The 15,330-nt window shown below is 43.2% G+C and overlaps 1 protein-coding gene across 1 annotated transcript in view; it reads right to left on the minus strand.

The window, feature by feature from the left end:
* The window catches only part of LOC149307289 (gliomedin-like), a 39,314-nt gene extending 24,583 nt beyond the window's left edge, over nt 1–14,731 (minus strand). Inside the window, exons 1-2 of the mRNA XM_089538302.1 lie at nt 14,438–14,731; nt 3,088–3,139 (exon numbers count right to left, since the gene is read on the minus strand). Coding sequence (XP_089394428.1) covers nt 3,088–3,139; nt 14,438–14,731 — 346 coding nt within the window. The remainder of the gene's footprint in view (nt 1–3,087; nt 3,140–14,437) is intronic.
* Nucleotides 14,732–15,330: the final 599 nt, after the last annotated feature.

Genomic DNA, 15,330 nt, shown 5'->3' on the forward strand with positions numbered 1-15,330 from the left:
CCTTTCAGTTTTAGTTTTAAGTTTTTCATGCACTTCCAGAACTCTGCTACTGCAATTTAAGTTTTAAAAGAAAACTAAACTAAACTAAAGGGAACCAGCCTGCTTGAGAATACCAAGGGGGCAAGGAAAAGACACTGACAGTATGTGACTACCAATATCATAACTGCCCCAGCAGCCATGTTTTGAACCTGGTGACGGGTTGCCTCCATCAACGAAAAGGGATGCCCTAACCGTTCTTCAGGGACACAGCAACCATGGGTCAGGGATGGCAATCATGCAATAAGTATCACCCAAGCCACTTTTCCTAGCTGTAATTGCGATTTAAAAGCTGTGTGTAGTAGTCTTCCAAGTTTTTTAAAGCTCAGGTTGTTGAAAGATAATCTCCAGATGGAAGTAAACAGACTCCAGCTCAAGCACCAACTTAAATCACAATGGACTGCTCTTGGGCAAAACATGTGTTCTGTAAGAGTGCCTCTCCTTGCACATGCCTTTTCACAAATGCCAGCCAAAGTACCTAAATCATTAATGTGCATCCATTCTTCTGTGCCTTCCAAGAAGTTTGAGGCATGTCAAAACCACAGCTCACTCAGCATGGCATGGTGAACAAGGTGCCAAATGAAAACAGTGGATCAGATCTAGATTGAATGTTTAGGGAGCAGCTGCAAGGCTGACTTTCATTATCCCTTGCTGGTTCCCAGATATTCCATATTTGGGTAATGGAAATCCTGCTTTTGCTATCCATGGGAAGTGAAAATACCAGCTACACTCATAGCAGACTGACCCCCAAGCATTTGGTATACAGCAAAATGGCCTCAACTTACATGCTAAATTCTGTGAGGAGCTATCTATTGTGAACACAGCTGGCTTTGACTCTTGCTATCTCAGTATTTCAGGCCCAGACAAATGAAATGAGTGGAATATGAGGCAGACCTACAATAAGTCTTGCAAGACAAGGGCCTCTAATGAGAGTTCCAAGTTCCCATAGATTAACAATGCCAAATATCACTGGAGCCCAAAACTCTTGTGGGAGGCCTTATGGTGGGCCTTACTGTTGTTGTTAACATCCTTCAAGTAGACCTCGACTCAGAACAACCCTGTGAATGAGACACCTCCAAGACACCCTATTCTCAACTGCTCCGCTCAGGTCCTGCAGACCCAGGGTCATGTCCTGCTTGATCAAGTCTATCCATCTTGTATGTGGTCTTCCTCTCTTCCTACAGCCTTCTACCTTTCCAAGCATTATTGTATTTTCTAGTGAGTCATGCCTTCGCATCATGTGGCCAAGGTACAGCAGCCTCAATTTAGTCATCTTGGCTTCTTGGACCCATTTATTTGTCTTTTCAGCCATCCATGGTTTCTGCAGAACTCTTCTCCAGCATCACATCTCAAATGAGTTGTTTTTCTATAAGCTTTCTTCACTGTCCAGCTCTCACACCCATACACAGTGATGTGAAATACAGTGGTATGAACAATACTAATTTTAGTTTAGTTGTATATCTCTGCACTGTCTAGTTCTTTTATAGCTGCCCTTCCCAGTCCAAGCCTTTTTCTGATTCCTTGACTTCAGCTCCATGCTGATCAATGATTGATCCAAAGTATGGGAAATTTCTAACTATTTCAATTTTCTCATTGTCTGCATTGAATTTATGTAAATCCTTTGTGCTCATATGTTTTTTGTTTTCTTAATGTTAAACTGTAAGCCTGCCTTAGCACTCCCTTGACTTGGAATTGTTCCAAGCTTTTGCTGTTTTCTGCCAGTAGTATGGTGTCATCTGCTTATCTTATACTGCTGATAATAGATTGGGCCTTATAGACACAGCCAATCTTGATCCATATTACTGTCTGAGAAACCTTGCAATCCTGAGGAAAGAGAGTGGGCTGAATTCAAGTTCAGAGAAGTTATTGGGGGCCTCATTCCAGTAAAAGAGAAAGGGTGGAACCAAAAACTTTATATGAGGCTTAACAAGTGACCAGTGATGCAGCCAGTGCTGGACCTCAGGGCTGATGTCTGGAGCCATCATACTGTACAAAAAGGTAGATACAAAGGACCACCCAGATAATGTTGTCCAAAGCGTTGTCAAAAAAGAAGTGTGAAGAACCAGGCTGCAGAGTAACAGTTTAAAGGTAAAACAGAGAAAGTGTTCTGCTGACTCCTTTGCAGTTGCAGTCAGTGATTGCAAAAGGCATGGAAACCATTCTCTCTGCCCACAGTTATGAGATAAGACATCACTTCACTTCCATTTCTACAATCTTGCTTTAAAATGGCTGGGTTTACCAGTTTTGGGGGCTGTGGGAGGTTTTCGAGATCAAAGGAACCAAGACTGCCTTGTTTTTGTGGTGGCTTAGTTGATTTGGGGGACATTTTGGCAAAAAATGGTTGAAATTTTAAAAAAAGAACTTTCCGCATTGCTGCCTTCCAAAAGGTAAGATTTCAGAGTGCAGCAAGAAGAAATGGCTCCTCTCCCAGTCAACATATAAAAGCCAGCGGTTAGTCAGTTCAATATATTTAATATTAAATCTAGATCTCTACACTTAGCTCAGCCTAGATTTAGACTGACTTTTGAATTAAATAAAAGGAGAAACCCGGAAAAAAATCCTTTAGGGTCAAACTAAGTGATACACTTCCCTCATATTTTTGGATTGTAAAACCACAACTGTGAGTTGGACCAAAATCACAGCATAAGGCAATTGAAATTTAACCCACTTCCCAGTCCCAGTTTGTCATGGAAATCCCATTTTCTGAAAAAGTGGAAAACTTTTTACCCTGGAAAAGAAGTTGCTATTTATAACAGCAACAGTTTCACTTCTTAGATAATAAGTGAAAGGTGTGTATGTGAGAGAACTTTTTAGGAAAACAATAATGGCTAAGTGCTCGCTCTTTCTTCTGTCCCTGAAGTGCGGCTCTTGCAAACCTCTTTGTGTAGTATTAAGACGAGGGAGAATAAAAGGGATACAAGGATAGTCATAGATTTAATAACTCATCTTAAAGCCTGGCTTTTAGACTCAGGGGTGTGGTAGCAAACAAGCAGGCTGAAGATATTTTTAAAGGTCCATTCTTTTGCATAGTCAACCTGTTTGCTAGCCTACCTGTTAAACACACTCCTCTGGTGCTGTTGCATAACTCCACCATCACACGGACCTAAAACCAGAAAAAATATTTGTCACTGATGGCAACATACTTCCTATGGGTGGGGAGACTCATCGTTGCCTTATCCTAGCAATCTGAGAAATCCCCAAGTTGTTAACAATTATAAATAAATTAAATAAAACCAGAAATTGCCTGTATACTGAATTGGATCCTTGGGTGTCTAGCTCAACATTAGGTGAATCCACACTGCAAAATTATAGCCATTTAAACCCACTTGACTTGCCATGGCTCCTTCCTATGGGATCCTGGGATTTGTAGTCTGGGGAGTGGCTAAAGCTCTTTGGCACAGAATTTTAATTCCTTTGTCAACTACAAATCCCACAATATCACAGAATATAACCATGGCAAGGAAAGCAACATCAGAACACTATAACACTGCAGGGTGGATGCATCCACAAAGAGCAGGGAATCTTGACTTACCAAAAGTTCCAGCTTTTCCTCTTGCAAGGATTTAAGTTTAATGGTCTTTCTGACAGTAACTAGGCTGTTGCCACACTGCAGGATTAATGCAGCTTGACACTGCTTTAACTGTCATGGCTGGGATTTTTGGTTTTTGTGGCATCAGCACTCTCTGAGAGAGAAGGCTAAATATCTCAGAAAACTGCAAATCCTAGAATTCCACAGCATCAAGCCATAGCAGTTAAAGCAGTGTCAAACTGCCTTAATTCTGCAGCCTAGATCTTGGAAAAGACACTGCACTATTTTAGAATAGGAGGAGAACATACAAAAGTTTAGAGGTCACCAAATGATGCTATAAGAAGAAAAGAGAATGGCCTCCTAGGAAATTCCAGAGCAGTGGTTCCCAACCTGTGGGTCGTGACCCCTTTGGGGGTCGAATGACCCTTTCACAGGGGTCACCTAAAACCATCGGAAATCCGATGGTCTTAGGAACTGAGACACCACACTTTTATGGTTGGGGGTCACCACAACATGAGGATCTGTATTAAAGGGTCGTGGCACCACTGTTCCACAGGAATGGTTCTCAAAGTTTATGGTTTGGACTACAACCCCAGAGGTTCCAGCCAATTTAACCAATACATGTGAATTCTTGGAGGTGATGTCCAAAACATCTGGAGGATCTATGGTTGAGAATGACTGCCCCAGAGGGTCAAATTGGGTTGCCAGGATGGCCAGATGTGGCCCAAAGATCCTGGATGGATCCAGACAGAAGTAAGCTCTGGGTTCTGATGGATACTACGGTGTGACTCAGTATAGGACAAGTTCATATGTGTGAACAAGAGGTAAAAAAAAAAAACCTGAGACCTTTCCTCAACAATGTGGAATGATGTGAACCCCAGCAAAGGTGAAATTCTAACACATTGCCATGGTCAGTACCATTAGTTCAGTGCTTACATTTCTTTAAAAAGGAAGGAGCCCTGCTTGCTCTTTGTACAGAGATCATTGCTTACATATAAAGAAAATGTAATGTCCCAAATGAGGACAGACAGAGCCATTGCCTAAGAAGCAACCTAAACTAACTCTCAAAGGAAGGCCATGGGTTGACCTTACTCAGTAAGGCGAGGCTCTTTTTTAAAAAAAAGTTTTCAAATCCATCCTAATAATGGCTTGATACAATGCCCACCCTCATCCGAAACATTATACAGTGGAGTAAACTCACAGCAACTCACCAGTGTTGTGACTTGCAATGTTGTGGCTGGGAGTGTAGTGTTTGTATGTTCAGTCCTAACCCCTTCTTTGCCACTGCAAATCATTCACTAAACTACCGCAGTTTATCCAGATTAGTCGTTCTCAATGTTTCGTTATCCAGGTGTTGTTGGACTTTATCTTTCAAGAGTCTCTGCCAGCATGGCCAATGGCCAGGGATTCTGAGAGCTGAAGTCCAAATCCTCAGAGGAACAAAAGCTGAGAAATTGCTAACGTATTGCACTCCAGATGTCTTGAACTTTACTGGTTATGACCTAAGCCATATATGGCTTAGATCCAGAAATGATCTTCAGAGGAAGGATTTCATTGAATCACAGAATCATAGAGTTGGAAGAAACCTCAAGGATCATCAAGTCCAACTCCCTGCCATGCAGGAATACACAATCATAGCATTCCCAAACAGATGGCCATCCAGCCTCTGTTTAAAAACCAGGGCTCCTATCAGGATATGGCTGTTCCATACTAAAGACCACATCAAAGGTATGATCTGCACGATGTGTGGGCCTGGAGACTAGTTGGGATAGAGCCATGCTTGTCATGGGAGTCATGAACTCCCAAGCTGTGCCTGTTAGATGTGAAGAACCAGTCTCGAGTGGGATGCTGAGATCACCCAGGATGATGACTCCAGCATCAACTCCAAGACCAGTTGTATCAGCTCAGCTAGGGAATCTGTTAGCCAACAGGATGGACAGTAAACCAACAGAATCCCCAGATTATCCCTAGCCTTCAAGCTTAGGTAAATACACTTGATGTGGTCTGTTTTCTGGACAGGTATCCTGGTCAAAATAAACTTGTTTTTATGGACCACGGCCACTCCTCCCCCAAATCCACTTCCCCTTACTTGTTCTTTAACGGAATACCCAGCTAGGAGAGCCTTCATCCAAGTTACACTGCTGTCATGCCCCAGCCAGATTTCCATGAAACATGCCAGGCCAGCTTCTCCTCCACCAGTAGGTCATATATTATATGGGTTTTGTTCTTGACCAACCTGGCATTACACCAGAACAGGGAAAGGTTCTGTGGTTGGGTTGGCACGATCTCCAGTTCTTTTGGGGTAACAGAGTGAAAGGAAAGCTGGATAGATTTCAAATATTGTTCTTGACTTCCTCTATAACAGTATCTCACCTTGTTAATGCCATACCTTCCATTACCCCGCACTACACTTATTGCCACTCCATAATTAACAGTGACTGCTTCCTCTAGCTGCTACCAGTGGAATTCTCTCCCCACCTGCTCCCATCTCTCTCCATTAGCCTATTTAATAGAAAATATTCTAATTAGGCGGGTCTAATTGTTGCCCCCAAGTTTCCAACCCAATGTCCACCAGTGCTAGCTGGTGATGCTACGAAGGTGGACGGGGAGGGAGTCCTACTCTACTAGGCATTTGTAGCTCCTCCAGTGAAGTCCTATGGTCAGTGTCTGCTGGACATTGACCATAGAGTTGCACTGGAGGACCCAGAGATTCCTGGAGAGGTGTCCTCTCAGGTAAAAACATGGTGTTTTTGTTATTTGTGGTTTTTCCATATTCACGGGGGTGTCCCTAACTCTAGCGAATATGGAGGGACAAGTGTGTTTCTATTTTGTCTGCTTGTAAGCCGCCCTAATCCTGGTGAAAAGGTGGCATATAAATATTTTGATATTTCTCTTTTTCCCCTATGTTTAAGTCTATACATATTTTAATTAGTAGTCCTCTTATATATGTTTTTGCCGTGTCCCAAATTCTATTCATGGACATTCCTTGTGTTTTGTTTTCTTTAAAGAAAACCCCTTTTTTATTTTCTCAACAAATTCTTCATCCTGTAATATATTTCTGTTTAAACTCCATTTGAAGTTATTTGTCTTTAGTTAAATTGTGTTCTGGCAGGAATTTTGGTTCTATTTCCATTTCTGTAATACCTTTTGAAAAGTTGTAAATTTTCACAAAACTTAATAGCTGCTGGTGAAGCAGGAGCCTCTATGGCCACTTCCCCCCACTTTCAGCTGTTCTGCGGCTTCTGGTCTGTCTCCAGAGCTGTCTTCCTTTCTCAGTTGATGCTCCTACTTCACCCTTCAAAGCTTTCCAATGATCCCAATCAAGTCATTGAAATCCCTCATTTCATTACAGGGCTTTCCATGGGGGAGTAAGGAGACCAGCGCTCACATCCATGCCTCCGCTCGGTTTACCGCCATAGCCAGAAGTGAAAGAAAGTTTCAGCTATTTTATTTTAGCTTATATTATAAGACACTCTGAGCCCTCTTTTTGGAGAAAAGTAGGACATTAATGTAATAAATAAATGAAATAAGCTTCAACTATTCAGTCAGCCTGAGTCAAGGAATCAGAGATCCTGGCAGACGTTGTTCTGGCCCAGCAGGTAAAAGCAGAATCACCATTGCCCTGTGGATCTCAATCCACAGAGCTGCCCTAGTCTAATGATATATTATAGTCAATGTTATAAATGCACTGAGGTTGCATCCGCACTGCAGAAATAATCTGGTTTGACACCACTTTAACTGCCAGAGCTCAATGCTATGGAATTCTGGAATTTGCAGTTTGTTGTGGCACCAGAGATCTCTTATAGGGAAGGCAAACAAACTACACAAACAAACCACAATTCTCAGAATTCCATAGCATTGAGCCCTGGCAGTTAAAGTGGTGTCAAACCAGATTATTTCTGCAGTGCAGATGGGCTCTGAGAGGGAAGGGTGAATAATCTCCCCTTCCAACAGAGAACACCCACCAGGACAGCTGAAGCTTTTGCAATCCTTTTGCACAACACTGTGAATCCTTGCCTTTGAGAAAACAACAGACTATCAGCAAGCAATGTTCAATGAAAGAATAAAAATGAATAGATCATCTTCATGAGAATTCATCTTAGACCTCCATGAAGGTGCTCCTCTCACATTTCATGCAGTGCCTGCCACTTAACTAACAATGAGTCACTTATTACAGTTTTGGCCTTCCTATTTTCCATCATCCCCAAACAGTAGCCACATCAGACTAGCATTATTGGAACACCCTGTATTCCAAATGCCATGCTCTCTTTGCCTTTCTCTGCCTTTGTTCACAAAGACAGAAGACTGATTGCCTCCTCTTTATGGAGCTTGATCACCATCTTGTTTTGTCAACTGGCATGCTCACAAGACCAATCTGTTGAGGAGAAAGAGCCAAGAAAGAGAAAGAGAGAATTTACCTTAAAAGGTTATTTTGGCACAGGGATAAACTGGGGGAAGAAAATGTGGCTACTAATTGTGTTGCTGTTTTACAACAGTTTATCTCCTTGGTTTGCTTGCTGAAGTTTTACATGACAGAAGCCCAGTGTTGGCAGATGCAAAATCACATACGCCCCAACACAAAAAGGAATGGAAACCTTACAACTTGGACATTTCTCCCCGTATCTGTGAAATAGGTGAGCAACATCTTATAGGTGGGATCCACCCAGCCCTCAGTCTATTGCTGGCCACCAGCAAGATTTCTATTGTATTTGCCACCACACCATACCCCAGAACTGTCCCCATTTTTGCAGGGATAATTCCAATTAATCCTCTGTGGTCCCAATTTTTCATCTCCTTTTAAAATCTCCCACTTTCCTTCTCCTCCTGTCATTTCCCCCTTGTATTCCTAGTTTACTTCCATTGGTTGAAACTGAGTTCAAAGTGCAAACATGGTTTGCACTTAATAAACTCAGCAAAGGGGAAAAGAGAGGTTAGAATCCTGCACTTCCCAGTAGGATGAGGCAAAAGCAAGCTGCTGAAGACTTCCCTAGCTTATGGGTTCTTCCTCATTCATAATTTTTTCCAATCTTGACCACACTCTAATGCTGCTTGGCCACACATGTCCCAGTTTTCATCTGTTAAATGTTGGAGAGTATGCAATTCAGCAACAACTATACTTTTTTTAATCTGTGAGTCATCTTGGGTCCCCCCTAGGAGAAAGGCAGCATACAAAATTAAAACAGCTCTCTATGTTGCAGAATGATTTCAGAGTGCACTGTCTGCCTATCCACAAGGTGGAGCATATCTTTTCCTTCTGGAAGGAAAATGCAAATGGGGAAAATATTTGGCAGCACACTTTTGTCAATGGCAGCAGCATATAGGGCTACAAAAATAGCTGTGGTAGGCCACATGAATGTATGACACAGACACAGATATACACACACATACACCAGTTTAGGACAACTTCCCCCATCACTCTTATCCCTGATAAGAACAAATGGGCCATGATGTAATGTTATGGCTTGATAGCCTTCTCTAACCTAACCAGTGAGAGCCAGCATGGTGTAGTGGTTTGAGTATTGGACTATGACTCTGGAGACAAACATTCAAATCCTGGCTCAGCCGTGGAAACGCACTGGGTGACCCTGGGCAAGTCACATATTCTTGGCCTCAGAGGATGGCAAAAGCAAACCCCTCTGAAGAAACCTGCCAAGAAAACTTCATGATAGATTCATCTTCAGGTTGCCATAAATCAAAAATGACTTGAAAGCATATCACAACAAACACACCTAACACCTTTTAGATGTGGTGAGTACCACACTCATCTTCCCTAACCAACACAATCATGCAGGTGAGGAGAATGATGTGGCTGTAGTCTAAATAACACAAAAGACTTGTTCACAATACACAATTATAGCAGTATATTCCATCTGAAATGCCATAGCACTATATTCCACCTGTGAGCCTTATCCAGAGACTTATACAGAGCTCTAGAGCCTTGAGGGACAGTGTGATGTAGTGGTTTGAGTGTTGGGCTATGGTTCTGGAGGTCAGGGTTCAAATCACTGTTCAGCCATGGAAGCCTTTGGACTGCCATAAGTCGGAAATGACTTGAAGGCACAACAACAATAATTGAGCCTTATTCAGAGACTTCTACAGAGCTCTCAAGCTTTATTCTACTACAAACACCAGTACTGCACCAGGATGCATCCATAAGAGTGGAATCACAGCACTATAACTGGGTAATAAAAAAGGCCCCAGGTATCTGAGCTAAAATATTGAGACCTATGTTTCAGAGCTACAGTGGTGTAGTGGTTTGAGCATTGGACTAGGACTCTGGAGATCAAGATTCAAATCCTGGCTCAGCCATGTAAACCTAAGTCACACTCATTCAGTCTCAGAGAATGGCAATGCAAACCTCCGCTGTCTGGAGAAACTTGCCGCATGATAGGGCCACCATAAGTCAGAAATTACTTGAAGGCACACCACCACAACCACAATGTTTCAATTGGAGATTTAAATCCTGATTAGATTTGCCATTGTATAATTCAGAAGAAAAACTCTCTCTCTCTCTCTCTCCTTGCTTCAAGACTGCAAGATATGCTGAATTACTTTTGCTTTCTATGGGAAAATTGGGATTTTTGTTACATTTTATTTAGCATACCAATCTGGCAGGAACCGTCCCAATTAATCATCTGTCATCCCACCTTTTCACCTGCTTTTAAAATGTCCCAGTTTCTCTTCCTCCCACTTTCCCTCTTTGTCTTCAGCTTACCTCATTTGCTGCAAATTGAGCTAAAAGTGCAAAAGTGGTAATTCAGTGCAAAGGGGAGAGAAGAGAACGGGGCTGATGTCATGAAGCATAACACATTAAGTACCAACCACACTTGCACAGAATATGCCAATAAAATTCAAAACATCAAGTGTAACAAATGAGGAAAATCAATATACGTGTACTTTTCAAGACAATTCTCTTGCTATGAGATTCCTCCTGGCCTCTCTGAGGACCAAAGAACAGGGTTCTGGCCCTCAGACCTGGGAATCTTATTATTTTCCACTCCCAGAAAATACAACTTCTTTCTTGTGTTCATGTGATCATTGTGCATTTCTCTCCATCCACCTTCTGTTGTTCATTTCATTATATAGATTGTAAGTAGGAAATGACTTGAAGGCACACAACAACAACAAATACAACAAAGAGAGAGAGAGAGAGAGAAGAAATCACTGCAATAATGCCAACAGCATGGAGGGCTACTGAAAGCTAAATACGGGGCTGTCATTTTCCAAAGCAGCACTGTGTTTCTTGCAAAACTGTCCCAAGCACAAAATTTCACAGGATTCCAGGCATTCAATGTTACCAGCCTTCTCTTGTCCCTGTTTCATTCAATATAACTGTTGCTGGCACATCCCAAACCTGGAATGACTAACTATAAGAAACTCTGGTAAATCAGAAGATCCATTAGCAGCTTATTCATTCTGTGCCTGCATGAACAATCCTCAGCCTCAAAGGCTGATTATATAAGCCATGACAAGGAGGCCCTGGGGTTTCATTCACTGTGAATGGAAGTTCATTTTCTTCCTAAGGCACATCTCAAAAGCATGTGTTTTTCCCCCTCACAACTTTATGGAGGCATCCCTGAGGTAGGAAAAGTTCAACAAACAACCTTTTTTTACATGAGAAGCCATTACTGTGGTTTCTACACAATGGTGCCCGGTTTGGTTTGGTTTGGTTTCTTTCACACGCCTATTATGTTTTGTGCCTCTCCATGATCATTTATGGCAGTGCTACTCAAAGGGGCAAGTCAAAAAAGTGAATCAAAAGCAAACACTCAAAGTCAATAAATAAATAAATAAATAAATAAATAAATAATGGAAAATTACAATAAATCTACCAAACAATCAACAATCCAAATACAAAAATCACTTTTGAAACAACAAATCAGAAGGTCTGTTAGATATTAATCTTTAACTGTAGGAAGACTGATGACCACAGATCTAAAAATATTTGGCCTTTATTTTATTTAAGGCTTGTTTAGAACCATAGCCATCAATCTTTTTCCAGTTAAAGATTCATGCACCAAAGACCTTCACATCTATTGCTACAAAATTATTTGGCGTGTGTGTGTGTGTGTGTGTGTGTATGGATTATGAGTGTTCATACAGAAAGTAGGATTACAGTCGGAGGAAGCAAGCATGAAAACTGGGGGAAAGAATATCAACAATTTAAGATATCCAGATGACAGCATATTAGTTGTCCAAAAGAAAAGACTAGGAACCACTACTGACAAAAGTTAATAAAGAAAGTGCAAAAGCAGGGCTACAGTTGAATATTAAGAAGACAAAAGATTGATGACAGATGATTTACGTATCGTTGAAGTTGATAATAAAGACACTGAAATAGTTTAAAGACTTCCTCTACCTTGGCTCAGTTATTAATCAAAATGGTAACTGTAGTCAAGAAATCTGAAGATATGGACATGGAAAGGAAGCCATGAAGAAATTAGGTAAGGTTCTCAAGCATCAATATATATTATCATTAAATACCAAAATCGGAATCACCAAGGTCATAGTATTTTCAATGTCTGTATACCGGTGTGAAAGCTGGACAGTGAAGAAATCTGTCAAGAACAAAATCAACTCATCCGAAATGTGATGCTTGAGAAGAGTTCTACAGATACCATGGAGGACTACAAAGAGAAATGATCACAGAGCATATTGAGACTGAATTCTCACTAGAAATCAACATGATTAAATCGAGGCTATTGCCTGAAAATGGAAGGTGAGGCAGCATAGCGTAGTAATTTGAATGTTAGACTGACTCTGGAGCTCAGTCATGGAAACCTGCATGGTCTCAGCCTCAGAGGAAGGCAACGGCAAACCCCCTATGAACAAATGTTGACATGAAAATCCCATGATAGAGCCACCTTAGGGTCACCATAAGTCGGAAATGACTAGAAGGCATACAACAACAACAACAACAACAACAACAAGCCCTAAAAAATCCAGTGTGGGTTAGTGATTCCAGAGCTGGACTAGGACTCCGGTAGATGAGGTGTGAGATTCTTGCCCAGCCATGGAAACCCACTGGATGATCTTGGGCAAGTCACAGTCTTTTCTCAGCCTCAGAGGAAAGCAATGCCAAGCACCCTCCGAACAAATCTTTCTAAGAATATCCTGTGATATATTCACCTTACAGTGACTTGAAGGCACACAACAACAACAACAAACAACAACAATTCTAGTTGGGACTACCTGCAGGATTCATGACAATATCTCATGAGCCTTGTTCCTCCCTGTTCTGCCTGTGGTTGACATATTTATTCACTGCCCCTGCTCCTGCGCTTTTTAACAGCAACAGGAATTCATCATCTCACAGGTTCCATACTGAGGAGAATTACCTGTGTTGCATTTCTGCTGTTCATGCACTTGTTAAAGGGTTAGATGTCCTGCCGCTGTGAGCGGCTGAGCTGCATTCAAGGTGGTGCCTCTCTAGGAATTTCTAGGTCCTTCAGCACAACTCTATGGGCATCTCTATGGTCAACATTTGGTGAACATAGAATTATTCTAGTTGATCTACAAATGCCTAGAGAAGCATTCTCTCTTGGAATCTGCAGGTCCTCCAGTGCAACATCTGGTGAAAGTTGATTATAAATTCACATTGGAGGACTTAGAGGTTCCTAGATAGAACATATTAATCAAATTAATAAATGATCAAATCTGCAAAAGTCAAAGCCACAAAGTTGGGAGGCCAACTGAATTAGTCTTTTTGGCAGTCCGTCATATTCAAAGAACTCTCCTCCAGTACAACATTTCAAATGAGCTGATTCTCTCATCAGTCCAAGGGGTATTCACACTTACATATCTGTCCTGCGGATATACGATAGAGGATCGATGTTCCCACTATGTTTAATGCGACCAATCTCTCCAAGGCATTTAAATCCTCTCTGGCATTCACACATGTGTCCCTTTGCTTCGACATGGAGGCGCCTCCATGTCCAGGAACAATCCTCACAATCTGGATTGGTTTGGTAGCGTACTCACACTCCCAAAGAGGAGGATGGCTGGTGAACACTCTCCCCACAATCCTTCACCAAATAGCTGGATGGGGAGCAACGGAAACCAGAGTGCAACAACATCTGGTGGCACAGGCCCCCTACGCCATGCACTCAACGCATGATCCTGGCCTTTCATGTACCTTCCAACATTTTGCAGATGAAACCAGGATATGTTTGGCCAAGCGATCTCAGAGTGTGGTCAAGAAGGCAAAAGGTATTGAGGAAGCACACACAAGCGAGGAGAGCCTGCAGCAGTTTGCCTCTGCCTGAATCTACTGGGAGGGGAAGGATTCTGCCCCACTTCTCTTCTACTTTTTCACTTTGAACTCAACTGGTAGCAATGGAAGTTAGCTGAGGACCAAAAGGGAAAGTGGAGGAAGAGAGAAACTGGGACGTTATAAAAGCACCTGGGGAAGAGGGAGAGGATTGATCAGGACTTTTCATATAGGACCATAGAATCGTAGAGTTGGAAGAGACCCCAATTAGGGCCATCCAGCCCAACCCCATTCTGCCATGCAGGAACTCTCCATCAAGGCATCCCCATTGACAGATGGCCATCCAGCCTCTGCTTAGGGAGGGCTGAAGTGCCCTGATATGTGGTCTAGAAATGTCCTTGCTATTGCTATTACAGAGCTCTTGACTCCTTCTCTAGCTCCTGGGGAGGCAAGGAGAGGAGGGGGGATGCTGGGAGATGCCATCCCAAGAGTCTAGGATGATGGGAATTGTGGTCCAAGAAGACCACAGTCATCATCATAGAATCCTCGAGTGGGAAGAGACCCCAAGAAGGGCCATGAAGTCCAGCCCCTTCTGCCATGCAGGAACTCTCCATCCCAGCCTCCATCTTCTGTCCCTCCCCTGCATGGCAGCCCCTGCTTACCGGCACCATGGAGTAGGTCATGAGCATAAGGAGCTCCTCGTTCTGGGCCCGGAGGTGCTGGGGGTGGCTCCTCTTGCCCCTGCCGCTGGGGGCGCTGTCTTCCCGGGGGAGGCCTGGGGCTGGGAGTCCTTGGAGGCGCCGCTCCTGTCCGCGGAGCTCCTGCTGCAGAGTCCCCAGGGCGGCCCTGAGCTCCCGCCACTGGGCCAGAAGGAAGAGGGTCCCCGCAGCGCTGAGGGCGGCCCAAAGAGCCAGGCAGCCCAGGGCCCACTTCAGGGCCCGACTGCCAGGCCCCATGATGGCTCCAGGACACAGAGAGGGAGAGGGAGGGCCCAGGCGCCCGCCTTTTCTAGGCCAGCCCCGGCCCCTCAGGAGGGAGGCCCGAAGGGGCCCCAATGGCAGAGGGAGGCAGGCCTTGCGGGGTGGCCCCCCCACTGCCCCCCCTCTGGGCCCCAAGGGGCAGCCCCTCTTCCTCCAATCTCTGCCCCCTTTGGCTGCTGGCATTGTCCCCTGTAGCCCCCAGAGAGGGGGGGGCTCAGGGGGAAGAGGGAAAGCATTTAAAAACAAATACAGTTATACATTTAGTTTAAAAAATAAATAATATTTCAAGTTTATTTTATATATGTGTGTGTGTGTGTGTGTGTGTGTGTACACACACACACACACACACACACACATATATATATATAAAGAAAAGGGTAACTTTTTCAGAATCATAGAATCATAGAGTTGGAAGAGACCCCAATTAGGGCCATCCAGTCCAACCCCATTCTGCCATGCAGGAACTCTCCATCAAAGCATCCCCATTGACAGATGGCCATCCAGCCTCTGTTTAAAGACTTCCAAGGAAGGAGACTCCACTCTACTCCAAGGAAGGAGTTTGTTCCACTGTTGAA

Source organism: Sceloporus occidentalis, unplaced genomic scaffold (genome assembly GCF_023333645.1).
Source record: "Sceloporus occidentalis isolate IW3139 unplaced genomic scaffold, rSceOcc1.0.p SCAF_9, whole genome shotgun sequence".
In the NCBI taxonomy this organism is placed as follows: Eukaryota; Metazoa; Chordata; class Lepidosauria; order Squamata; family Phrynosomatidae; genus Sceloporus; species Sceloporus occidentalis.